Source organism: Chlamydotis macqueenii, chromosome 1 (assembly GCF_036417535.1).
Source record: "Chlamydotis macqueenii isolate bChlMac1 chromosome 1, bChlMac1.mat, whole genome shotgun sequence".
NCBI classification, from domain to species: Eukaryota; Metazoa; Chordata; class Aves; order Otidiformes; family Otididae; genus Chlamydotis; species Chlamydotis macqueenii.
In genome coordinates this window covers 85,873,414-85,901,072 of record NC_141556.1, presented here as the reverse complement: position 1 = coordinate 85,901,072, position 27,659 = coordinate 85,873,414, and the positions used below count along the sequence as shown (strand labels likewise).

Genomic DNA, 27,659 nt, shown 5'->3' with positions numbered 1-27,659 from the left:
AGGGAAAGGTTGCAAAGTGAACCTCATCAAAGATTCTGTACAAGAGAAGGGTCTTGTAAATGCTCCAGCAAATTCAGTCAGAGTACTTAGACCTGGAATAACTACACAAAACAAATCCATAGGAAATTGGTGGTTGTTCTATCTATAGAACTTGTTGGTTCCCATGCTCACGTGAAAACAAAAAGGTGCTGACTTTTTCTTTTTTTTTAAATAAAGAGATTCCAGTCTGCATAATTGTGGAGAAAAGCTTGACAAAGCTTGATCTATGAAGTTTTGAAAACAAGGACATAATTAGAAACAATTGTAGATACAAACAATCACAGTGCCCTCTTAAAAAGAGTTGCTGGTTTACAGAAGTCTTACTCACAACTGAGGTTGCAATACCAGTAATTTTTATTAGGCACTTTATTTTTAATGTAATTTCAGGAAACTCTGTATTATTTCTGGTAAAATTGCTGCTGGTTTTTTTTTTTTCAAAATATTGGAAATTTAAATAGGGCAAAAAAGCCAATAATAACCTACTGTTTGAGCACCCTAGTGTGCTTTTTTTGTTGTCTCTGTGGTGCCTCTGCCATGGCTATGGTCACAGGAACAACTAATAGAAGAAATGATTCTTGAGATGACCTAGTAGAAGGTCCTCCCAGCAGACTGATGGGACCAGAATGAGTCAGGCTGAGTTACTCCAGTGCAAAAATGGCATGGTTAATTTGGCCTCAGAATTAAATCTAATTTTGCTCTGAGACAGATCTAAACCACTCACCCAGGTAGTAGCCCTCTACAAAGGCAAAATGCTTTAGACACCTTCACCTAGATCTGCCAGGACTCATTTTACTATTGCCTGAGACTGGCACCACATAGAAGAGTCTTTAATTATCTACAAAAATTGTGACTGAACAATCATTCCAATCCACAGGTCAGTCTCATGACTCACGATTACCAAAAGCATTTGCAAAAAGTAAGATGTTGTCCTGTCCCCTCAGATTATACTCCTTCAGTGCCTTTGCTATGGGACTGAGTCAGTACTAAGTAAGCATTTTTCTGTTTTTTCCAGTCTGCTACTTTCCCTTCCTGCTCTGATCTATACACATGAATCCGCATGACCCAGTTCACTGCCGCCAAATAACTGTCATTATACTTGAGAGGACTAAAAAAACCCAGTGCTTTTCTGTCGGGGAAAAAAAAACCCAAACCAACAACAAACCAAAACCAACCCTTCTCATTTTTAAAGGTCATCCCTGCAGGTCTGGAATTAGAAGCGCAGGGAGCAGGATGCAGGTGTACAGAGCCGCCTATGCTCCACCTACGGAGCTGCCGGTCTGGCCCCTTCCCCTAAAACCGATCTTCCCTGCTGACGAGCCCAGCCGCTCCACAGGCTGGCTGTTCAATCGACAATGATCTCTGGTTTCAAGTGCGACAGCACCGACCTCCTCACTCTCCATTCATCTGCAGGTGGGGGCAGCGGAAGAAAAAGGGAGGGAGGGAGAGGGAGGACGCTGCAACCTACGTGAATAATTGATAGTGCAAGGAAAGGAGAGCAGCTGGGTTCCCTACCTCCATCTGCTCACCAGCTGGGGATGAGAGATCTTTGCTCAGGTAGGGGATAAACAGTTTAGCTGCTTTTATTCTCGTCTTGCCTGCAATGCCAATTAAACATATTTTGCATCTCGAAGGAATGGGAGCAAAGACAGCTGGGGGAGGGTTGATCCAGATCTTCTCTGCTGCTTGCTTGGTGTTGTGTAATGGAGGGACCTTGGGGCAGTTTCAGCCTCAGCAGGGAAAGTGGCTTATGCTTTTTAAAAGACTATATGTGCTATATAAAGACTATATTGTGCTACACTGCATTGAACAGAGAAGCGTTTGGAGAGAGAGAGGAGGCGGGGAGAGCAGAGGTCTGTGTAGGAAATCAGACAAACTGAAGACATGGGGGGGGGTGGGGATGAAAGAGGGTCCATCTAGAATCCCACCCTGATTCTGTCAACCTTTGGCATAACACGATGAGTCCAAGTGGGCAGTGGGACGTGTTGTTTGTCTACACTCAGTACTTTATTTAGAAGCTGTGTACATAGATCTGTGAAAGCAGCTGATGTAAAAACATGTATGTTTCTATCTGTCGGTGCATCTGTGAGTTTGTGATGACCAAGTGTAATATTGTAGTAAAACATAAAAAAAAAAACCAAAACCAACAGCTTCTGCCCTGAAGAGTTTACCATTGCAGGATATGCTGCTGTGTTTATGTGGTACTGCACAGCTTCTGATGTTCTTACAATGACTCAAACAATTAATAAAATCACAGAGATCAGTTTCTGTGTTATAGCTAATAGAGAGTTTTCCTAGGAGAGTAAGATAAAATGCTAGTGCAGTTATAAGAATGAAAAAAATCTGTTAACAAAAACTGGGAAAATACATAGGGAAAAGTATAGACACCGATTACTGTAAATACATATATTAACATACCTAGAAGGATACCTGAAAGAACAGGAACTTGTATGCCAGTCCCTAAAACACACAATAACTGTAAAATACGTAATGATCTATGCAAATATAGACAAATACATGGATTACAATATAAGACTATAAGTATGCAGAATTAGTCATATAAGAATGCAAGTGTCAGTGGGAACTGAATCTACTTAGTACAACTAAAGGCTTATATTAGGTGATACTGTTGCATCAGCTGTGTAAATAGGAACAATTGTTAGCTTGATTATAAGTTGAGGAACAGTAAGGGGAAAGGGGGTCTGTGACTCGCTCACATGTGGGAATGATTTATTCATATAATTATTGCTAAAGGAGGCTAATTCTAACAGTAATTAGGGTATTTAATAGTTGTTTGCTGGTTTGCTTGTGGGACTTGAGGGCTTTGTACACAACTGTAGTAGCACAGGAGATTAGGTAAGGGTGTGAGATAGTTAAATGGAAGCTGAGCCCAGTCTGGTTTTGTATGTGAACAAAGTTATCTCTTGTCCGTAGTGGCAAGCTGCTGAAGAATGGCAGAAAGACCTGGGCCTCTCTGGGTACTTTGTTTTCACCCTGGCCAGGCTTGCTATTGCTGCTGCTAATGACCCTGGGATGGGGGAGAGCCATAGTTACTGTTGGCAGCCCTCTCTAACAGCAGAAAATAATGTCTCTTCCTCCTTCCTGGATGCAGCAGAAGTGGCAAGCTTGGCTCTTTGCCTTGGCCCAGTCACATCCCTGCTCAGAAATTCAGGTGAATGAATAAAAACGGCTTGTGCACAGAGCAGCTGCTATCTTCAGTGTCCAGGACTGGTCTGGGAGGCATTCAAGCTGAAGTGAGGAGGGGGGGCTGTATGAGTTAACCCATACTCTAGTATCAGATCTGCTGGGGAAAAAAAAAAAGAGGTAGCTAAGAGGAAATTGAAACACCTGCCCTCCATCCAAGTTCCTAAAACCAGCAAGTAGATTCTTTCTTTGTGCATTCAAAGCTTTCACCTACCTTGATTGATTCCTTACAGACTCTTTTCCCACCCAGAGACCCTTGAAGCCCCCATAAAAATTTCTATCCAGATCTTTCATGAGTAGAATTTATAGGAAGCATTAGGACAAAATTGCTGCACTCTTATCTATAAAACTTGGATGCAGTTGCTTGCTTTCCCTATTTTTCTTCTCATATTTTCTGTCTGGTCTCTTTGCATTCTGCTTTCACTTGTCCTTTGCATCTTTTCCTAGGTCTCTGGCTCCTCTGTCAAATTTTGTCTCTTGCTTTGTGTTTCCTACTGACCCCTTCATGACTTAGAACAAACCCACTGTGACGCTAACCCTCAGCATCAGGTTGTAGCTGCTGCCTTTATAGGTCTTGATGAAAACAGGAAACATTACATCATCCTATGGAATGAAATTGGGAATCACAGAGAAAAAATGTGTCCAGAAGAGCTCTGTGTTCTTGTTTAAGCACAACTATATGCATACGCTTGCAATGGAAGATCATTATCCCACCCTCAGTTTTTATCTGGAATGACTATCTATTGATGAATGAATGCAAATACATGTAGTTAAGGGGTTTCTGACCCCTCAAAATTTGCGCTTCCCTAGAGAATAGCTTACGTGTTAGATCAGTGAGCTATTTCATCAGGGGGATGTAGAGCCAACTCTCTGCAGTACTGGAGGCACATCAGCTCCAAATACCAAAGGCAAGTGGGTTTGGTACCTTCTTAGTCTTCCCTTGAACGTAATGGGAGGTTGTTGCCTTGATGCTCACTTTTCTCACAGGATACTGGGAGCCTGGGGAGAGGTCTTACTCAACAGCAGTGCTGAGTAAGGGGCCGCTCTGTTGTCGTTTTCCAGTACCGCTCGTCCGACCGTCGCTGACAGCCCGGAGCACAGCTCTCTCGGCCCGGCAGGGATCGCCCAGAAAGGGGGAATCGAGGAGGGGCTGTGACCCCATCCCCCGTTGCCTCATCTTCCTCCATCTCTTCTCCTCCTCTACCCCGCCTGTGCCGCTGCCCGCCCCGGCGTGGCTGAGGCCCGGTCTCGGCGATGAGGTGCCCTTTGCTGTCTCTCCCCTGGAGCCCGGCTTGGGAGGAAGAGGAGGGGCGGGAGCCGGGAGGGAGCCCGCGCCCCGCTCCATGGCCAGGCGGGCGGCGAGGAGGCTCCCGAGGAGGGAAGCCGGGAGCTGACTCAGCGGAGCAGCCCGGCATGTTTTCCCGGGAGCACGCAGTCCCTGCCGGGGCCTGCGGAGGGTAGGTACTGGTAGCGGGCGGGCTCCGCCTGCGCCCTGCCCTTCCCCCGGCGGCCCGGGGATGGGGCAGGGGAGCGGCTGGAGGCGCTCGGGGTGAGGCCCTGGAGCGGGTCTACCCGTCCCGTCGTCGTCCGCGCCCCCTCCGCCCCCCCCGGCGGCGGCCGCGCTGTGGGAGCCGGGGGAAAGAGCCCTCGGGATTTTCTGGAGAAGCGGGGAGCCGAGGAGGGGGAAGGCGGTGGCCGGAGGTCCGGGTCTGGCTTTGGGCTGGAGCGGAGGAGCCGCGGTCCCCCCCTCCCCCCCTGGCCCCGCTCCCTGTGCCCCGCTGTGGCGGGGAGGAGGCGAGCGAGGGCGGCTGGCGGGCGCCCCTCCTGCTGAAGGGACGGGGAGCTTTTCCCTTCCCGGGAGAGGACGTGTTCTCCAGTTTGGGCTTCTGAGGAGGTGGGGGTGCGTGGCGAGGTGGATTTCCCTCGGGAGTTCTCCTTTCTCCTGTCCCGCAGTGTGGTCCTTGCTGGGGAACGGGCCCTTAGAGGGGTTCTCCGGGCCGTCTTCACACCCTGCCCGCCCTTTTTGTCCGTGCAAGAAGAGATGGAGAGGGTCCTGGGCAGAGAGCAGGGGTTGCCGCCACGTCGGAGCAGTGGCTGCCACGGGGAGAGGGGGCCAGGAGCTCCCCAGCAGCCAGAAAAGGGAGTGCGGTTGGAAGCGAGGTTCCTAACGGGAAGTCAGAGTCTATGGGCAGAAAAGTTTCTCGAAGGGAGAGACGAGGCAGTGAAAGGGCAGAAACTGCTGCTCAAGGGAAGTGGTTGCGCAGAATTTTCTTTGTGAGCACTTTGGGGCCGTTCCTGTTGTTTCAGATTGTCTTCACTTCTTCTGAATTGCCTTTGCTTCTAGCGAGTGATTTCAAAAACACCAGCATCTCATTGCAGGAATCACTCATCAGGCTGGGACACCAGTTATTATACTGACTTGTTGTTCCATAATTAGCTGCAAATCATGCCATATTGTTTGTCCTACCAGAAGGCTTTCAGATTAGCAGAGGTTTCTGCAACAGCTATGCACCTGCTTCCCTGTGAACTTTCAGGAAAATAGTTTCCTTAGGATTTGGGGCACTTGTCTATTCAGAGCGCAACAAATCCTCTTTACCTTTGGAATACTTATGAAAAGTGGGTGAAAAGATATATTAAATCTATCAAGGCGAATTTGTGTTTTTCTTAGAACAAATATTTAGACTGACTTAGTTATTGAACTGGCTCAGCTACAGCAGATGGGAATGGTGTTGAGAGAGCTGCATAGAGAGATCCTAGGACTGAAATAGCAAAGGATGCTGCCAGATGGGAGTACAAGACATGAGCAGAGTTGTGTGTGTGGAGATCATAGAATCATAGAATAGTTAGAGTTGGAAGGGACCTTCAAAGGTCATCTAGTCCAACCCCCCTGCAAGGAGCAGGGACATCCCCAACTAGATCAGGTTGCTCAGAGCCTCATCCAGCCTGGCCTTGAACGTTTCCAGAGATGGGGCCTCCACCACCTTTCTGGGCAACCTGTTCCAGTGTTCTATAACTCGCATTGTAAAAAAATTTTTCCTAATTTCCAATCTAAATCTACCCCCCTCTATTTTGAAACCATTACCCCTCGTCCTATTGCAACAGGCCCTACTGAACAGCCTATCCCCATCTTTCTTGTAGGCCCCCTTGAGGTACTGGAAGACTGCTATCAGGTCTCCCCGGAGCCTCCTCTTCTCCAGGCTGAACAGCCCCAACTCTCTCAGCCTGTCCTCGTATGAGAGGTGCTCCAGCCCTCTTGTCATCTTTGTGGCCCTCCTCTGGACCTTCTCCAACTGGTCCATGTCCTTCTTGTGTTGGGGGCTCCAGAACTGGACACAGTACTCCAGGTGGGGTCTCACCAGGGCAGAGTAGAGGGGGAGAATCACCTCCCTCGACCTGCTGGCCACGCTTCTTTTGATGCAGCCCAGGATGCGGTTGGCCTTCTGGGATACTTGCTTAGAGGTCGGCAAAGGTGCTTCTCACACCGTCTCAGAATTGAGAGTGGAGTCTTTAGTGGTGGATCAGCAGTGCCTACTTTTAGTTTGCCTGCCTGCTTGAATTTAACACATTGGTTACTGTCACAAGTAAAGTCCTAGTTTAGTCTTTAGCATTTTCTGGGCCCTCTGCTTCCCCTTGTTGCCGTTTCCTAAAAGTAAAGCTTCAGCAAGTATACATGTTCCTCTCCCAATCTGCAGAATTGCTTTTCTTTTTCAGAAGGGTGATATTCTTCTTTTCTGTGGTCAAAGAGTTTGAAGTTCCAATTTGAAAAGAATTATGTTCTGTTTCTATAGATAAAGCTTAGTTTTTCATTCCAGAGGTTCAAAATTAACAAACGGACTGTCAAGCAATAGTTACAATGCCCTCAAATTTTAGTGATATTTTGTAAAAGATAACATAAAATTTAAGTTATTCTCCTGGATTTTTTAAGTCACTCAGCACATTCCTAATCTGGGATAATTGCAGAATTGAGAACATCTGTAAGCGTAAGATAAAAACAGTGATTTTGGCATCTGCTGCAGTCATTTTGACAACAGAACTTTGTTAGGATTGAATAATAAGGAGCAGTTGCTGCACAAAGTGCTCAGGTCTGTCCAAAGTATAGACATGAGAGAACATGAGCAGAACTGGCCACACTGGTCTCATGTGGGAGCTGCCAGATTTCCATGATGCAGGTATGTATTTTACTCTCCACTGAATCCTTCAGTATTCAAACCAGTGACAGCCAAAGAAAAATGCTATAGAATTCAACAAACCCCAGGGGATCCAGTTGCACAAAAGTTACACTTCTCTGACACTTCTCTGGAGATGGCTAGTTTCTAAAAATGAGAATTTATCAAATTACGCTCTTACCTTTTTAGGGCTCACAGAACAGAAACTTCCGCTTTCTAAAAGAAACAATGAAAATCTGTCACGTACTGCCTTGGACATAAAATTTTTTGGTCCCAAACATGCTTCAAGTATATGAATAAAATGATAAGTAAAACATGTGTTGGTATGATATTAATTTAAAATACATTTACCATCTAACTATTCCAATATTTATGTAAGGATGTCAAGACTAACTCCTACATCTTCCCTCCCATATACATTATGAATTTAATCTTTAGATTTGTTATGAATCTCTCTCATTTGAGTTAGGATAAAATTGTAGGATGAAAGCATGTTACTTTGTGTAGATCAGCCTAGATACAAGTTACACGATACCGTTCAACTACCCAAATAAATTGTGAATTGTCAGAGAATTGGTAGGTGTAGAGATTCTTAGTGCTTGTAATAGAGTGTAGCTTCATGATTGCAGAAATATGTTATACTTTCATACAACAGGGAATGTAGCCACTGCATTCGAAGCAAGAGTCTGGGTGACTTACAGATACCAGTTTCTTGGTATGGAAGCTAGGAGTCATGCATCTAACAGAGGATAACAATTTGTGATTGCACTGTATGATCATATAACAAACAATAACTGCATTAGAAAGTAGATGAGACTTGTCTCTTGTGTTAGAACTTGAGCCTCAGCCCCACCTATGAGACCTTCACCAAGACTTAGTTGTGACTGCTAGTAAAATCTGTGAATGGCATGGAAAGTTTATTAGCTAATAGTAGGAAAGCTGCAGCTAGCAGTGAGACTGTCCCAGTGAGACTGCAATGGGCAATGCTGTAGATGTCTTTTAAACTACAGTGCATTGTTTGTGTTACTTTTTTGTTTTCTAGTCCATGAAATCAAATAAGTGCTGGTGCTATTTGTATACACTGCTGCTCCACCAGGGGCCAAGATAATTATATATTTTCAATAGAAGATGTGCAGACAAAAGCCCACCCAATGTGCACTTTGGCTTTACCAGCAGTGATAACAGAGAGCCATCCCTGTATCTGTCTTGCAGGGTGTATCAGTTCTGTTCTGTTATGTTTCTGTCTTGGACACTAATACCCAAGCTGTGTCAACTGGGGGTTGATTAGGCGCTGATTTCAGCGATATTTCAGAACTTTCAACTCTTTTAATATGGTTCAATTTTGAGATCTAATCCCAAAGCTTCCTGTGAGACCTGTTTTTATTCTGCTGCAAATCTACAATAGAGGAGGAAGTTGGCAAAAAAGATTGTTCAGCACTTAAGCGACAGTTGTGGGGAAAATAGTGTGTGTGAACAGAGACAGAGCAGTCAGGGCCAGAAAATTTTTGCTGTTGTACCCAGGAAGTTTGCAAGTAGCAAGTGGTAAATTAAGACAGCTCAGGGAATCTCACAGGGAATGACAGCTTCCTCCTAGGCAAGAAATGGTATGGGGAGAGGAAGAGTAAGCAGAAGGCAAAGGAGGCACTGCAGGCAAGCAATGGCATCTTCAGTTCTCCAAGAGTTAAAAGTTTTTCTTTCTCCCTTTCTTTTTTTTTCTTCCCCTTCTGCCTCTGTGTCTTGCAGGAGGTCTGAGGAGAGGCTGCGCTGCTTCAGTGATGTTATAGATTGTCCCACCCAAGGCTTTCCATGTGCTCTTGCTCCTGCTGTCCCCAACAAGGTAATGGCAGTCCAAGTTCACCTGGCTTAGGGTTGGAATGTGTCTTGAACCGCTGAGCAGAAGAAGTTACTGAAAGCAAGCTTGTGTGTATGCATGTGTTGTAGCTGTAGTTGCCCACTTCTGTGAGAATCCTAAACTTGTTCATTTAATAATTTCTTACACTATACTGTATCAAGTCAGTAGTCTGAGCCATTGAAAGAGAGAAATTCCTGATACCTGTCTGATCAGGTTCCAGGTCAAGTTTTTGCCACACAAGCTGAAGACAATTTGGCCAGTTGTATTGTCCATGCTATCAGTTAAGGAAGAGCAATTCCATCTTGTCTTCAGCGAGCAAGTAATTTCTGTGCCAAAACATGGAAGGACCTATTGGCTTCTTCAACATCTGCGTTACCACAGAAGATAACATAAGCTTCTGCAAACGTTAAATTCTTTTCCCTGTTATGTTTTTCTTTTCACAGACTGTGGACTTGTTTGAGATGATTGAAAAAATGCAGGTAAGGAGAAGTTATTCTGTCGGACTTCGAGATCTCTTGATTTTTCACAGACAAACAAATCAGCTGCTATTTATCTTGTCACTTCCCTCCCAATACCCTTTAATTTGGGCTTGCAGAATATTTAGCTCTTCTAGGCCCAAGCTCCTATACCTACTCTTAAGTGGAATTTTAAAAGCATTTTCCTGTGTTCATTTTTCCAACCAGCATGATGGAAGGAATAGACACAAATTATTATAATTCTGTCTTGTTCTTTGCAGAAGTGTGATTCTGAGAGAAAATCAAAGTTGCATTAAGGTATCCCTGGCATCTTTTTCAAGAAACTCTGTTTCTGCTGGGTAGCTGCTTCTAATGACAGTTGATTAATGGGATGTTAACGTAACTGCATTTAGCAAGGTCAAACAGTTTAATAAATAAGTACTCTAGGCCCTGTCTTTAACTTGCACAAGAAAGAAGATCTCTAGCTTAATTCTTTTATGGAAATACGTGCATTTAGTTGCATATATTACATTATAAAATTAAAATTGAATAAAAGGGGAAAAAACAACCCTGCCCTACCAAATAGAGAGATAGTGATAAACATATTGTTATATATCTAACAACAAAATCTTTAAAACTAAATTTTTCAGGTGATGTGTTATCAGAGCATCCTTACAGACTACCAGTATTTTCTCTGAGTGGTACACCTTCAAAATGCTGTGGTTAACTTTGCCTGCCTTTTATTATGCACGGGAATTAAACTTATAGGAAAGAACTTATTTTCTGGAATTTGGGTGATCAAATTGTGACTATGAGGAAAATGCAAGACTTTGGTGAGACTGTAAAGGTGAGGAAGTGGAAGGTAGCAGCAAAATGCTGAGTACAGAGTTACAAGGCTGAAATACTACTTGGCAGACTGGCAAGGAGAAGTGGGAGAAGGAGCAGCTGAAGGTGTATCTTCTATATATTCATGTGTAGACAGACACAGACCTTGAAACCACTGTACAGACACCCAAGCTATGTTTGGGATATATGGTCAGTGCTTTAGAATAACAAGCTCTTTAAGTGTGCCTGGCTCATTTGACTCTGTGCTAGAAAGTAAGCTTGAGCACGCAGAACTTCTTGTTCGGTTCAAGCACGTGTTAGCAGGAATGACAATCCTTTCCAGGCCTTTTGAAATTCGGTAAGGAGGAATCAGTAGCAGATGTCCCTTACTGGTAGACTGCATTTCTTAAGATTCTCAGTGTTTCTCAGCTTGTAGTTTACCATACGAAAGCTGTCTCTCACTGGATTTGGACCTCTTTTGGACCTCTGGCTATAACAGAGGGAGCTGATGAGACTTTCCAACAAATGCAGATCACTAATGTCCTGGTTTTGGCATCTATATTGGTTTCTTAGCTGCACATTGTTAAGACTGTATAGTGGTGTTTGGTTTTTTTTTTTTTTAGCTTGTTTTGTCACCTAAGTTGCACTATGAGAATTAACAACAGCTGCTTAAGTATGACAGCAATTTTTTGGAAGAAGAGAAGTGTTTTGTAAAAGGAAAAACTTGTCCCCAGTATTTCTTTTTATTATTTGTTGTGATCTTTCTTTCTATATATTTTTCTAATTCTTTAGTTATTCTTTTTTTTTTTGCTTGTTTTTGCTTTCCCTTTCCTTCTATTTGACTCTGGCTGTCCTTTAGATTTATTGAATTATTCTTGAAAATAAAATCTGGGATTTTCGTTAGCAATCAAGTGAGTAAAAGGCAAAATAGGGGACTTGGACATTTCTTCTATAAAATAGCAACGACAAAGCCACAGGGTAGAATTAATTTTTGAGTACTTTAACAATCATATTCAAGTATAATTGTTTGACTGAAAATTAACATAGCCATTTCACATTATATGTGATGAATTAACAGGTAAAGTTGTGCTCTCTTTTTAAACTGAAACCTGTCCCTGAGATCTGGAAAGGAAGTTTGCCCCTCTCCCTTTCTTTTTTATTATTTTCTTTTTAATCTTAATAATCATTGCTTGAAGTAAATGGGCTACTGGCTGCATTGTTCTGTGTGTACAGATTTACTGAAGTCTCAGTAAATACTTTTGTTAAGGACACTTAGGAATACATTGTTCCTCTACTATGCAAGCAGTTGAAAAGCGAGCAAATCTTATTTGAGCCAGTAAACTCAGGTGGCTTATGTCTTCACATACTTGCATAACCAGTCCTTCTTCACTTTTTTCCTTAAAGACAGTGCTGCAAGCCAAACTGGACCAAATCAGAAGGGTGTCTCAACAGGTGTCTGAGACTGCTATACTTTATGCCTCTCCCTTTTGAGGAATGACAGTGATAATCAACCAGTTCTTCTGCCTTTGAACAACTTCAACACTTCAACAACTTATGCTATCGGTTCCCTGCGGTCCTAGTTAACCTCTAAAATAAAGCTTTGGACTGTATGACCCAGGGTTGCATTAGATCTTTGCTAGTATCTTAAGCTTCACTCTAGAGGAGAGATTGGTAGATTTAGGCCTACATCTTCTGCTCCCAGGCTACCAGGAGCTCCTTTAACAGTGCAGAATATGCTGGCACATTTCCTCCACTCTCTGTAGAGGCTCCAATACAAACAGCACTTCTTTTACAGCAGCACAGGAAGTTTTCCCTCGGGCCTCTCTGAGATACTGGTCTTCTACCAGGACCTCCTTTGAAACTGGAAACTTTTTGCAGTTATCAGATCTGCCAGAAATGTAAAGGAAGGGGAGAGAGATCTTACAAAACTGCAGTTTCCCAACCTTTTTTTCTGTGTACAGAAATCCCCTGGTGCATAGCAAGTTTGTCCCGGTACTTCCCACAGTTTGTTCCAGAAGGCTGAAGCTGGTTTGTACCTGCATACCTCTCCTGTACCAATCCTGTTTTGAGTGTAGGACTGTCTTGCCCCAAAGAACTGTTCCCAAGACCCCTGTTTTAGAACCTAGCCTTCCTCACGAGCACTAGCATGCTAGGTTGACAAGTGAAACTCCAAATCACATCAACAAAACGTCCATTTACACTTCTATTTCATACGCTCCACTTCCTCAGCTTTATGACTTCCGCAAATGCAAAATGGTTACTACTACCTCTGCATAAGGTAAAGATTGCTTGTCAGCCTCTGTTCCATCTTAATGTTACAGCTGTCATGGTTTAGCCCTTTTTGGGAGCAGCCTATGCAGTCTCTCTCTTGCACCCTCCATCCTCCAAGAGAATAGGGAGAGATAATATAAGAAAAAAACCCTCGAGGTTTGAGATAATGTCAGGGAGAGATCCTTAAAGTTACCGTTATGGACAAAACAGACTTGACTTGGGGAAAACTATTCGTTTAGTATTAAAACCAAAGCAGGATAATGAGACAGAGAACAAGATAACCTCCCTCCACCCCTCCCTCTTCCAGGGCTTAACATTATCTGTACCTCCTTGCCCCCGAGTGGCACAGGGAGGAAGAGGGAATGGGGGTTATGGTCAGTTCATCACTTGTCACTTTACACTGCTTCTTCATCGTCGGGGGAAGAACTCACATTCTTCCCCTGCTCTAGCGTGGGGTCTCTCCTGCGGGCCACAGTCCTTTGTGAACTGCTCTGGCGTGGGTTGTTTTTCCACAGGGTGCAGTCCCTCCAGAACAGTTGCCCCAGCCTCCTTCAGGCATCCACCTGCCTTGGAGCAGGGTCCTCCACGGGCTGGCTGCAGGTGGATCTGTGCTCCTCCATGGGCTGCAGGGGCACAACCTGCTCCACCACGGGCTGCACCATGAGCTGCAGGGGATTTTGGCCAGGAGCTGTATTACTCCTCCTCCTCCTTCACTGACCTTGGCATCTGCAGCCATTCCTCTCACAAGAAATTCTTCACAACAGGCAGGCAGATGCCTCTCAGGTTCTCTTCACATCTCATCTCCTCTCCACTTCTCTCGGCTGGGCCGAGTTGGGCCCAGTCAGCGGTGGGAGGCCAGAGGGTGAGGCCTGCAAGGCCCACAAGGCTCGCGCCTCCCCCTCTCTGCCCCTGCTCAAGCTTCTTCACATCTTTGTTTTCTTTTTTTCTTCTGTTTTTCCTGTTCTTAAATATGTTATCACACAGGCGTTATCAGGGAACGTTCTGCTACCAATTCACTTGGCCCTGGCCAGCAGCGCCCTAGGCCCAGCCGAGTCCACTGAACAAAGGGGAGCAACTTCTAGCAGCTTCTTACAGAAGCTACCACTGTAGCCCCCTCCTCACTAAATGAAACCAGGACAACAACCTATCGCATCCTGGTAATTTGTTGTTCCTTTTGTCAGTGGTGCCTGCTGACATTGCAATTTGAAACAGATCTTCTGACATTTCCCTATGAAGACTAGTTCTAAGCTGGTATGTGTTCAGGCCCCTCCTTTGAAAATAAAAATGAAAATAAAAAGGTTAACTCTCTCTAAGCTCGGATTTTATAGTTGGATCCTGTCTCGCCTTGTAGACATGTTGAAAGGGTTCTTTCTCCTGATATAGTTAAGGAAAATAATTTTTTTCTGCTATTATGTTATCTGCAGGTTATTCCTCACTTGCTTTACTGTGTTTTTATGCTTAACCAACTAAAATTTGTTGTTACTGTTATTTTTTTGTGTTTGAACTCTACTTATGAAGAATGTCCTCATGTATCTACCAGTAGTTTCCCTTATCCTGGAGTTTAGCCATATTAGTTTACTTCTGATGTTTCTAAGAGTTTTTTGAAGGTGTTCTGCATTTGTTGTGAGCTGAAAGTCTGGCTCCTCATCATTTCATTAAGGTTTAGCTCTTTTTGTGGCTCATTTTTAGGTTCTTTTAATGAATGTTCTCATTTTTCTGTCATCTCATTTTTATGTGTATTTGTGTTTGTTGCTTCTCTTAACCCTACTCTGAGGTTCTCAATGCTCTGCCTGACAGTACCTTCAAGGGAGAGGGAAAAGTAGAACAGGAATGAATGGTCTGAAATACGGTTCTTTCACGTTCGGTATTTACTGCTTCCTTTTTTTATTGCTCGGCACAGGAAGTAAAGGAGCTAGAGGAGATTAGAGAATTAAATAAGTAAATCAGTTTGGGAGACTGCTTTTGCTTTCTGCCAGCTTTCTGCTTTTTAAGAGTTGTAAGACTGGGGGCATTTTTCAGTTTTAATGCCAAACTAGGGGACTAGCCAAGTTCTAGTTGTACTCCTTTTGTTTATTGCAAACTTCCATAAAGTAGAAGATTACAGAGAGAGACAAAATATGGATATTGGGCATATGGAGAAGGACACTGAGGGTAAGTGAAACAGACATGCTAAAATGTGGGATTCACTGTCTTTGGCTTTCTATTTCCAGGGGAGTCGTCTGGACGAACAAAGATGTTCCCTTCCAGCTCCTCTCAAGGTCAGGACAAGTCATTGTTGCCATCTAAGTTGCTGAGAATGGCAGATAATAACTGACCTGGCTTGCAGTGTATTTCCATCTTGGAGTGAACAAGGAGTCTACAAACAGCCTTAGAACACATATAGGGTTTTTTTTTTTGTTTTGTTTTTTTTTTTTTTTTAAGTTGCTGTGCAAGAGGGTGAAGCTGTGTAGCTGAAACAGAATCAATACTTCCCTTTTTCAAATTTAAGTGGTTCCAATAAGTGTTTAATATTATTAACAGTCTTAGTTTTCACTAAATAATTTCTTAAATTTTATTTAATTTAAGAGCTGTAGTAATATTGATGAAACCACACTGCATTTATTTTTATTGCAGTAGTCTGTTTGAGGACTCATAGATGCTACTACAAAGCTGGTCTGTTTTCCTCAATATTGAACCAATAAGAACAAGTTCCCGTCTTTAAATTCTGAACTCTTCCTCTCCATTCTTTCAGTCTCAGCTTGGGCACAGTAGCCTTAAAATCTACCTTGATCTTGAATTCAATCTTGAAATGATCTTAAAAAAAAAAAAGATACATAGAGAATTAATATAGCTCAGTTCTGACAGAGATAGTCAGTGCTCTTTGTGGTGATGGAAGAGGCATCAAACTGACATAAAGTGGTTCAGATACTCCTGTTCTTGCAGTCATGCCTCAGCACTGCTTGGTTATATGGAGATGACACAACTTTGATCTCACTGTAAATACAGTACTATTTCTACCATCCCTACTATCGTCTCTGTCTGCAGCTAACATTTTATGGAAGGAAAGGAGAGAGGGTCTCACTCCTAATATCACCCAATTTGCCTGTACTTTGACTACCTCCTTATTTTGCATGCCTGTATTCTGTGTAGTTTCAAGGAGAAGGCTGGGTGAAATCTGACTCCTAAATTTATTGTTCTCAAAATTCTGTATTATGCTGAGACCTGGGAAATGGAGTCTAATGTGAAATCCTAAAGTAAAACTCTAAAGATGGACAAGGGCAGAGTGGAAGGTGAGGGCACGGCTCGCGCCATTGTGAAAGCATAACACTTTAAGTGATGTCATGCATTTTTGCTAATAGTCTCTTCTGATTTCAGACAGAAGAGGAGTATATTCCCTACCCCAGCATCCATGAGGTGAGTTAGTACTGCTTTCCTCTGTTTTTCCTTGGACTTTATTGACTTTCAGCTTATTGACCTTTCATCTTATTGGACTTTCAGCTTTCATGTTCTGTGTCCTTCTGAATAGGTATTACAGAAAGGGTGGCCATATCCTCTCATTATCTTACCCCAGTTTGGAGGCTACTGGATTGAAGGGACCAGCCACAACCTCTCCAGCTTGAGTCCAACTCTGTCTGACGTACCATTTCCCTGGAGTGGTAAAGTGAAACTGGAGAGTGACCCTACGGCCAAGCTGTACCGCAAACATTTTCTGGGGAAGGTAAGAGTGATCTTCAGAGTGTTCTCTACCCACCCAGCCATGAGGCTGAAATGTACCTCAGGCTCTTATTGATGGACTTAGAAATAACTGCACAGCCACTCCATTTCAATTCCTCATGATGTCTTGAACTAATGTGAATCAGGTGCATACTATAGTGTGGCTAGCAGTGTGTTAGGTTGGTTCTGTCCCCTTGTGATATGTGCTTCATCCTATGCATTAACAGAAGAGAGAGATTTGCACAGGAAATGCTTATATTTGGTTATGAAGCTCTTTTGAGGCTCCTGGACAGATACCAACCTTGGGATGACAAGGGCATAAATGTATAATAATATTGGAAATGGAGATTATATTATTTTTAGAGGCACTGACAGTGCAAGCTCCTCAGTAGTAAGAAAAATGATCCATTTTCCTCAGTGTAAATAAGTAGCAAGTACGGTCACCACAGAATGTGTACGAAGAAACTGGACAATGTGTTTTATAGTTGTTTAAGTAAGCTTAGTGCTAAATGTTGCCTGACTTTAGAAATTTCAGTCTAACAGAGAGAGAGAGAGCTTGGCCTCATTAAGTGGATGTTTGTTGGCTGGCTGTTAAGGTCCACCTCGGTTGGCCTGTTAAGGAAATTGATGGATTCCCAGACTGGATCTCAGGATGATATTAACTATCAAGAACGAGTGAGAAAAAACCCGTGATCTTTTCTGAGATTCAGTTCATGGCATAAGGAGATAAGAAAGCCTGACAGGTATACTTGTCCTGCATCTTATTCAGTGGTCTCCTCCTGCAACTGCTTAGTAAGTTCAAAACCAGGAAGAGGTGGAGCTTTGGGCAGTGCTGGCGACATCTTCTGCAGTACTTAATCTTGTCTGAATGATCTTGTATAGTATGTGGTACTAGAAACCATCATTAATATAATTTTTATGTAAAGTACTCTTCCTGGACGCTTCCTTTCTAGATTGACAGATCTGATGTACAGTCTGTTAACAGACATTTATCTTGTGACATTCTGGAAGCCTTCAATAGGCCAACTGTAATTATTTTTCTGTCATGGTAAATTCAGAGTTGTGCCTGAAGGTTTCCGGAGCCAGCTAGGATGAGAGGCAAATTGGGATATGATCTTTTTCGGTCTGGCTGTAGGACTCACTGCTGACCTGATATCACAGAATGGTTGAGGTTGGAAGGGATCTCTGGAGCTCGTCTTGTACATACCCCTGCTCAAGCAGAGCCATATCATCACTGTTCCTTCCAAGTGAGATCCAGGAATTCCCATGCCATCAGACTCTATACATTTGCAAGGTGCCGAACTGTCAGCGCTTCAGTACTACAAGTTTTTCTGTAGTACTGAACTTCTCTCATCTATATTCTTTCTTTTCTACAGCGTCTTTTCTACAGCATATAGTCATGTCTTAATTGACATGAATGTGTGTCTATGTTCCTTTAAACATGCAAGTTTTTGAGCAAGCCAGTGTCAGAAAAGAACAAGGTGAACAGGACTCTTGTCATAGAAAACTCTGCCAATGGGTAGAAAACTTTACCCGTGTCTTTACCCGTGACTTAAAGGCTTAGGTAATGGGAGAGAGCTCAGAGCTTTTCCATAGGAGGAGTATTTCTTCAGTTTGAAGTTGAGAGAAACCAGTGATTTTGATGCTCTGTGGTTTGGGTCCTTTTCTTGCTGATAACACAGGAAGGTTGTTTCAGAAAGGTAAAGAAAGATATCTTGCATGTTTTGAATATCTGCAAACAATTCTTAGTTGAAGAAGAGCCCATAAAGCACCATGTGGTGGGAAAAGCATAGCCAGTGGTTTAGGGAATATCCTTTAAGCAAGACAGGAGATTAGAGTGTGTATGGTATTATAAACTATATATGCTTCTCTGTGTTGTGGGTGTGCATATACTAGATCACTCAAACTTGGACAATTCTTTTGACACTTTTTGCAGAACACCTTATAGTAGATCCTGTAAAACAACCACCAAAAAAAAAGTGCTAGGACATACAAGTGATAGCTCATTTCCTTTTATTTGTTTCATGGCCTATAACGATTGCACAGTAAGATTCATTTTGCCTGTAGGAGGAAGGCTGTAAAACCTTATGCCTTGTGCTGTGGGAATTATTAAATGTCTACGTTATTTTTTCAGTACTGTAACAAAGAGAAGTAGTGTGAAGCCAGGGAGGATTTAATAAAAGTATACATTGCAAATGCCAGTCAAAGAATCTTAGGGTGCAGCTTCATAAGCATTTGAAGCTGGCAGTGCTGATGAGAGAAGCTTTCTTGCCATATATTCATGTGTGGTCATGTATTTAGAATCATAGAATCATTGAGTAGTTAGGGATGGAAGAGACCTAATGTCGTGGTTTTGTTAGTGAGGGGAGGCCTAAGGTGGTAGCTTCTGTAGGAAACTGCTAGAAGTTGCTCCCCTTTGTTCAGTGGACTCAGCCGGGCCTAGGGCAGACCCGCTGCTGGCCAAGGCCGAGCCGATTGGTAGAAGAATGTTCCCTGATAACGCCTCTGCGATAACGTATTTAAGAAGGGGAAAACAGGAAAAAAAAAAAGAGAGGAGAGAAGATGTGAAGAAGCTGAGCGGGGGCAGAGGCGCAGAGGGGGAGGCGCGGGCCTCATGGGCCTTGCAGGCCTCACCCTCTGGCCTCTCGCCAGGCAGCCAACTGGGCCCGACTCGGTCCAGCCTGGCTGCAAGAAGTGGAGAGGAGACGAGAAGTGAATAAGATGTAAAAAAGATCCTGAGAGACATCTACCAGCCTGTTGTGAGGAACGGCTGCAGACATCAAGGTCAGTTCAGAAGTGAGGGGGAGGAGTAATGCGGCTCCTGGCAGAGATTGCCCTGCAGCCTGTGGTGACGACCATGGTGGAGCAGGTTGTTCCCATGCAGCCCATGGAGGTCCACGGAGGAGCAGAGATCCACTTGGAGCCCGTGAAGGACCCCACACCGGGGGAGGTGGATGCCTGAAGGCGGCTGTGGCCTGTGGAGGGCCCGCTGGGACAGCTGTTCTGGAGGGACTGCACCCCGTGGAAGAGATGACCCACGCCGGAGCAGTTCCACGAAGGACTGTGGCATAGGGGTGGGACCCCACAACGGAGCAGGGGAGGAATGTGAGGAGTTCTTCCCCCAACCATGAAGCAGCGGCGTGAAACAACATGTGATGATGAAGTGACTGTAACCCCCATTCCCTCTTCCCCCCTGTGCCGCTCAGGGAGGGGAAGGTAGTAGAGATAATGTTAAGCTTGGGAAGAGGGAGGGGTGGGGGGAGGTTATCTTGTTCTCTGTCTCATTATCCTGCTGTTTGTAGTAATAAATGAATAGTTTTCCCCAAGTCGAGTCTGTTTTGCCCGTGATGCTAACTTTCAGGATTTCTTCCTGTCCTTATCTCAAACCTCGAGCCGTTTTTCCTTATATTTTCTCTCCCTGTTCTCTCGGAAGGTGGGGGGAGTGAGAGAGAGACTGCGTAGTCTGGTCCCGATCAGGGCTGAACTACGACACCTTTAAAGGTCATCTAGTCCAACCCCCTCTGCAAGAAGCAGGGACATCTTCAACTAGAAGATTTCTCCATTATGCTGTCCTTTCTTTGTGCTGGTTAAAGTATTGTTGCTGCAGTGCCATGAATTTTTGGGGAACTACTTCAGTGGAATGCTCTCAGTGGAAAGAACTATGTCTTAAGTTATTAGTGTGAAATTCTAGCTTAACCTAGGACAAGGAAGTGGAAACTATTTGAAGCAGTCAAAGGACATTTTTATTATTAGGTATAATTGTAATGATATCTTTTGCTATTTTAAAGTCTCTCTAATTTTATTTCATTATTACAAGTCTATGATTTTAGTACATGTGTTCTCTGACTTGCTGAGACTGCAAAAATCTCATATTCAGGATAATTTTCCCCTGGTATGCAAATACATGTGTTTCGGAGCTTGTTATTATTTTCCTGTCATGACAGGCTGACATGGTGGGGTTTTTTTTGTTTGTTTCTTTTGTGGGTTTTTTTTTTTTGTTTGTTTATTTTTAAAGGTGTTTTTTTTTTTTTGTTTTCTCCAGGCAGAGATGCAGGGAGGGCCTGCAAAGAGACAACCTTATCAGGTATTATTTTAGTACCAGCCCAGCCTTAGTGATTCTGTGTTCTGCAGTTGCCAACAGTGTCAGTAGCTTCTAGGTCTTTTTTGTCATCTGACTGGCAAACACCACCTTATACTTTTACGAAAAGATGACTTGCTGGAATAATCATGCTGCCTACTCAGTACTGTTAGTTTTACTTATCTATCACTGTTCATAGGTTTGGATATTCACATATCATTATCTGCCTGTAGGTAATCACATAATCATTTGGCCACCAAAGCTGCTTTTCTTCCTTCTTCAGGGATGAAATAATCCCAGTATTTTACCAGGTGACCAGAGGCTGCTAAGTTTTTTCAAAGGAAATTGTTTTTTCATTTTCAGTTGTCTTGAAGGAGGAGAATGGGCTAATGAACCCATTTTGAATCCTATAAAGATTTTTTTGTGTTCTCTGGCTTCCTGTGGTCCTATTGCAAAAAAAAAACCTGATGAAACATACTAGGTGTGATGGGGAAGATGTCTTTTACTTTTGTCTAGTTTTTCCATCTTTGGTGCAATTGCTGCTACTGAGTAGTGAAAAAATAGTTCTGTTTCATCAAAAAGAACCCAAGTAGCTAAGAACATGGCAGATGTCTTAATAGCTTTGTAACTTCTCAGGCAAACTGTCAGCATTCCTTGTGTGTTCTGTGTTCTGTTAGTCTTTTCACTTGGCCCCATGGAAGATACTTAATTGATTTTAGAGATCTGTTTGAAATCCAGAACTTCCTTTCAGACTGCCTTAAATGTTAGAGAAACTGCTTCTATGGCTGAAGAAATTTGTACCTATACATAGGTCATCTCAGCTCCAGGTTATCTTGTCACCACTGTTGCTATCTTCAGTATTAACCATAAAGCCTTTTGATGATTCATCTCTAGCTTCAGGACAGCTAGTGATAAATGCTGTTGTTCCTTGAAGGACTCTGAGTCTACCTTCTGTTTCCTTCTTTTTTACAGGGAAAGAAAATCACAGAGGGGAAAAAAAAAGCCATAACAAGGAAGTTATAGTTTTGTTCATAGATGCAGTTATTCAGTTTTCAGTTTAAATACCAGGCTTGCATTCAGGATCAAGCTAGGCAGCCAGAGCAGCTCTGACAAAAGTTTAATTATTTTAAGACCTCCACTAATTCTGGTGGCTGTTCCCTGTGAAGATTGCACCCTTTTATGAGGCTCTGCTGGCTTATGCCAGCTGCAGAGCTGATAGCACAGTCTCCAAAGCATCTGAGATCCTAATGTGTCAGACCTGCTGGGGTCTGGCTTAGAAGTTTCATCAGAAAACATCCTATTTTCTGGTCTTTGCAGCTCAATGTTACTTTTGGCTGCATCCAACCTTAGCTTCTATTGCTTTGTTCTGTCTTCTAGTCCTGACTTTTGTTGGCATTGTGCTATCTTTTTCCTTAACAGCCTGTCTTGGGCATCCACTCTAGCATTTGACTTCTTTGGTTTATGGATTTCTTTTATTCTAGACTTCAGCTGACAATTGAGTATGCTCTTGTTTTGCTCCTTGAATCTGTCTGTTCCTCAGCTGCTCTGTATTTTGGCCCTTGGTCATAATGACTAGTGCCACTGATTCTTGTTCATGTACCAAAAATCTATTACTATCCTGGATAAACTGTTTTCTCAGCCTTTGTGACTTTCTTTGATTTCAGCTTTTCTGCCCACATACAGATAGGTTCATCACTAACATTGACTTGTGTGACAGATCACACTGGACTTCTGTGATTTGAATGCTGCAGCTAGAGGCCACATTATTCTGTTTGTCACTCTTTACTTATACCGTATCTTTTTCAAGACCCACTCGTTTGTTCTGCTTCAGCAGAAGGTAGACTATGCTAGCAGCAGAAGCCATGAAACTTTTTCCCTGTAAGTCAGTAGCAGGGCAGTTCATCTTCCAAAGAGGAAGTGAAGACAATGATGTTTCTGCTACCTAAAGAAGTTAAGTAGCTTCATCTTCGCAGCCAGGGTAGTGACTGTGGTCTCAGTTATTCCTTTTTTTTTTTTTTTTTTTTTTTTCAAAGAGGGGATTGGTTTATGTCTATTGACTTCCAGATGCCTACATCCACATAAATATCAGAGTATTTCACTAGATGTATCTTTATTTCATGGTGAGTCAGAACTATGACTAATTAAGAAATTGTTTATAGAATCATAGAATCATAGAATGGTTAGGGTTGGAAGGGACCTTCAAAGGTCATCTAGTCCAACCCCCCTGCAAGGAGCAGGGACATCCCTGACTAGATCAGGTTGCTCAGAGCCTCATCCAGCCTGGCCTTGAACGCTTCCAGAGATGGGGCCTCCACCACCTTTCTGGGCAACCTGTTTAGATTTTTTCCACAGCAAAAGGCAATCTCACCAGTGTGTGGAGAGAGGTTGCAATCCACTAGAGACCGAACAGAACTTCTATATTTTCTAGGCAAAAGGCTGAGGAAGGAACTCTCAGACTAGCAACTCTTCTTGATCAAATTACACGCTTTGCTCCCACTGAGTCATTATTAATTAATTGTGTCTGGAATATTCTTTTCACAGAACACACTCCAAATTGTGCAAGTTCTGACTGTACAACTGGACACTTAACTTAGTGTCCCAGTGCATAACACTTTTGTGTCATGCACAAGGATGCATTTCTGCAGTGCTTCCTGTGATGATCCTCCCTCCAAGTCTTCCAATCCTAGTTACTGAATTCATGCTCCCTGGCCGTCTTCTCAGGTTGCAAGTCTGATTTGAGATGACTGCTATTCTGATGGTAGAACAACCCATTCATTGTTTGCAGGGGAATGGTGTTTTATCTCTCTATGCATTTAATTTGACCATGACAAACACTTTGCATTTCGTCTGAGGAGATCATTTCTACAACCAAACAGCATAAAACCACTGATGTACATCAGAACAGAATCTGTACACACAAAAATGTATGCAGAGTACTTAAATTATATCTTTCAAGTAAGTTGGTGATGAGCAACACTATTGTTAGAAAATATATCAACAAGCAAAATGCAGTTGCTGCTTCCTCTCTGTGGAACAGTTGGAATCTGGGAATCAAGGTTCCCATTAAAGTGCGTGCATTTTATCTCCTGGGAGTGTCTGACTTCTCAGCGAGTGGACAGAGCTTCTTTTTCCTACAGAACCACAAGTGGCAAATACAGCTGGATGACTTGAGGTACATCATCAGGGATTTGGAAATCCCAAGATTTGTCTACAAAAGATACCAAAAGAAAACCTTGGATTTTTCATGTTGCCTAAACTGTTCTGCACTGAAGATTTCTGTGGACACGTTCCTGATTCCACTGTCAGCAGATTGCTGTATGACTTTTTCCTGATTTTCACAGTCCCAAGGCATAAGGAAGCACTGATAATTCTGCCTGCTATAGGGTAGCTTTTGGTTTTGGGATTCTTTATTTTGTTTTATTTTATTTATTATTATTTTGACTTGCTGATGAGGAGTCTTACCCCAGCCTCCATCATTGCTACCTTCAGAAGTACCATATGAATATCATTATATTCTCCTGTGTTGGAGGCTAAATACTGGAATGTACTACTGCACCTTTCAACAGAATTTCTCATTAGCAGCAAGAGATTAAGGTATTAATCTAATCTAATGTAATCCAAAGAGAATCAGATCCCCTGCATGACATTCTCATTGGTCTCTCTGTCCTGCTTATACATCAAATCCAGTAATTTTGGACCTCTTGCTGAAAGCGTAAGTTCAGTCTCAGCTCTTTAATCAGAATTTAGTTAGCAGCCAGCTCCAAAAACTGGCCATAAAGTGGTTTCCAGTAGGAAGGTGGGAGTGATCTAAGCATGTCTGGATGATGTCACCTGTGTAGTATTCTCATTACACTAGACATTTCTGTTCACGTGCTGTATCAGAAGGCTTTAACCTTTTGAGTTTAGAGATTATGTATATCAATATGTATGTGTTATATATATATATATCAATATATTAAATATATATTGATATACTTAGGCCATTTGAACATGACTGTATATCCAGGAGAAATGTATGGCCACAGCCACTTCTATATAGAGCCTATGAAAATATTTGCATTATGGTTTGTTGTTTGACTGAATGACTCTCTGTTTGACGCACACTCCACTAAAGCTCAAGCAGTGCTAGTGGCACTGCTGAAAACAGTCTTCGTCTGCAAAGTAGTTAGCCGGTGCTCTGACTACATCCTCCATGAGATGTGAGTGCTCTTAGAGGTCAACCTTTTGATATAATGATCCTGCTATTACTGTTTGTGTAGAAAATTCCCATGACCACATCCAGTTGAATGTGCTGGAGACCACTACTTAGTCATGCAAAGTCTGAATGGATACAGGGAGAGTCCATGAAAGATATAAATTTATTTACAATAAATTTGATTTCTTCGAAATGTATTGCTGAATGTTCTCATCCTCTTCCTTCTCAGGAGCCTTTCTGATGATGGATATCTGAGGAGGAACTGAACTGACAGTAGATGAACTTTGATGTACTCATGCATTGATCACCAAGGGGGGCTGGGAGACAGCATATGCATGTCTTCAACCATGCCATTGCTAGTTAAAGAAAAAATTAGCTAATATTTAGTGACAGGTTAAACTCTGTTAAACTTCTCTGGGAAGCATGTTGGGAGTAATGCATTTTGGCTTCCTGTTTTCAGGAGCACCAGAACTTTTACTCTAGTGATGTGTCCTTGGGCTACCTGGTACTTTCTGTGAAGTACGAACAGATCGAGAAACAGGACAATCTCCGCCTACTGCTGAGGTAACAGTGCCTGTTGTAGAAGTGCATGTTACTGTGCTGTGTCTCTCATCTTGCCTGGAGCTTCCTCTGCATAGATATGAGTGTGAATCTCATGTTTTTCTCCTGGAGAGGACTGCAAAGGAATCTTTGAGCCCTCTTTTCTTGCTTTCTCCTCTGAGTTTCTCTCAGCAGTTTCCTTCAGGAAGCTGAAGTGGTGTTTGCAGGCACCTTTATTGTTCCTGTGTGAAAAACGTCTACTCTTCCCTCAAAAAGAAAGTTTTTCTGTTTATTCGGTTTACTTAGAGACATGTGAGTACTCTCTAGGAGAAAATGGATTCCCTGATGTAGGGCAGCCTAGCTCAGGCCTGTCTTTGGACTTTGTACTTGAGACTAGGCTCCCTTGAAGGTGAGCTAGGACATTCTTTAGCTTTCCAGGACAGCCTACGAAGTGCCATAACCTTTAAGGCTTCCACAGAGAGCCATTATCCAGAGAGAGCTGCTGAATGAACTAGAGGAAGGACAGAGATGGATCTTGCATAGGTGAGAGGCATGCTGCAAAAAAAGCTTTTTAACACACTATGGCCACCCATAACACACTATGGCCACTTTCAGTAGGCAGTATGCTACTGCAGGCAACTGACATACAGTTGCTGCTGACAAGGACTCATCCAGGACTGAGGGAAAATACTGGTTGCACAGGAGTCAGCTACAAGAGAATCACTGGTGGGTTTCCTCCATAACATTCAGATAATGCTTCAGAGTGCGAGACGGAGCAATAATGCGGGGAAAAAAGGAGTGAACCTATTTGTGAGCTGTGCCAGAGAATGTTTATCTCAGCCCAGAAATTTTCCTACATAGAAGAGACCAGTGAAGACCAAAAGGGTAGTAATTCCTCTATTAAGATATTGTATTATATGCAGCACCTTTTTCTCAATAGCTTGTTTGTAATGGTTTGAAAAGGAGTCTGGCAGCCATATACGACTTCACATTTAGAAAGACATCTCTCTTTTAATATATATATATAGAGGGAAAGGAAGCTTTTGTCCATCAGCTTCCTGGAACAGTGCTACACCAGTTTCTACCTGCTATACTTTGCATAGATCTGCTTTCCTAGGCTATCTCTAATAGGTCTTTTAACAGTCTCTCAAACCCTCATTGTATGATGTTGTGAATCCATTATAATATTACGTCCATGTATTGTATTTCAATATTTAGATCTCTGTGAAAGAAAATGGGGAGGGGGTGGGAAGAGCAAAATATTTCTTCAAGCAAGAAAAGAATGTAAAGGATCAAGAGACTAGGCATCCCTGTTTTGTCTTTGTCTGCTCCCCACAACAAGCGATGAGCAGTAAGAGGTGTAAATACCTCCCTTTTCCAGTGATCTTATGCACCAGGCTTAAAAGTAATCCTCTTGAATTAACCGCTTTAAAGATAATCTGAACTAATGGCTACTCTTTCTTTAAAGAGCCGGTATTGCTTATGTCTCCCTTCAGCTTTTGCTCTAATGCCTTTTTTTATGTCAGGACTCGGACTGGCACCAAACATGACCTGATCCCCATTTCCTGTCTGAATGAATTTCCCAATGCTGTCCAGATGGCGAAGGTGAGATTCGTGCTTGCCTGTTTGCTCTTACCGCCTCCTTCTTCAAGTTATTTTCACCTCTGTCCTCCCATTTCTGTCTTTTCTACTATTTCCCAGTAGTACTGTCATGTACTTCCCTTTTACACTTCCATTTAGCCTCTTTTCTTTCTCTTCTAATTTTACATTAGAATTTTTGCCTGAAGGGACTCCTGTCAGATAATTATAAACAGTGTCTATGCTCTCATGCCTGCAGCAGGCTAGGGCACATGGTAATTGCACTTCTGTTTCCCTCTCTCTCTCTCTCTCACTCAACAGCTACTATGTGAGGATGTGAATGTTGAACGCTTCTTTCCTGTTCTCTACCCCAAGGTATAATGTTCTGATATGTCTATATGTCTGTTTTCCATCAAGGTCTGGCTAATGATGTCCAACTGATGATTTGTATTTTCATTACCTCAGGCTTCGCAGCTTATTGTTGCGTTTGATGAACATGTCATAAGCAATAACTTCAAATTTGGGGTCATCTACCAGAAACCTGGGCAGGTAAGCTCCTTCAGATCCTGTGATACTTGAGGCAAAACACAGAGAGTCACTTCTCTTAGCTGAAATGTGAAAACAAGGTCTGTACTATCCTGTGAAAAACATAGATTCCATAAAGAGAAAGCGTAGAAGCTTGCCTTACATGGATCGATTTTGTTTGTGCGGGTCCTCAGAGCTGGCTGAACTGTGTATAGAAATTACTGCCTGTTCTTTGTACTGC

At 42.8% G+C, this 27,659-nt stretch overlaps 1 protein-coding gene across 10 annotated transcripts in view; it reads left to right on the top strand.

Annotated features, from left to right (window-relative positions):
- Nucleotides 1-1,323: 1,323 nt before the first annotated feature.
- The window catches only part of LOC104474362 (rap1 GTPase-activating protein 1), a 48,900-nt gene continuing 22,564 nt past the window's right edge, over nt 1,324-27,659 (top strand). For 7 of the 10 annotated variants that reach the window (XM_086759404.1, XM_086759395.1, XM_086759379.1 and 4 more), the window contains exons 1-10: nt 4,599-4,697; nt 9,150-9,243; nt 9,702-9,737; nt 15,020-15,067; nt 16,164-16,202; nt 16,315-16,506; nt 25,236-25,339; nt 26,842-26,920; nt 27,215-27,268; nt 27,359-27,442. In XM_086759404.1, coding sequence (XP_086615530.1) covers nt 4,654-4,697; nt 9,150-9,243; nt 9,702-9,737; nt 15,020-15,067; nt 16,164-16,202; nt 16,315-16,506; nt 25,236-25,339; nt 26,842-26,920; nt 27,215-27,268; nt 27,359-27,442 — 774 coding nt within the window. In that variant the 5' untranslated portion in view covers nt 4,599-4,653. Of the gene's footprint in view, nt 1,450-1,560; nt 1,594-4,598; nt 4,698-9,149; nt 9,244-9,701; nt 9,738-15,019; nt 15,068-16,163; nt 16,203-16,314; nt 16,507-25,235; nt 25,340-26,841; nt 26,921-27,214; nt 27,269-27,358; nt 27,443-27,659 lie in introns of those variants that run through there. The other 3 variants (XM_086759414.1, XM_086759438.1, XM_086759386.1) reach the window with 3 other exon arrangements.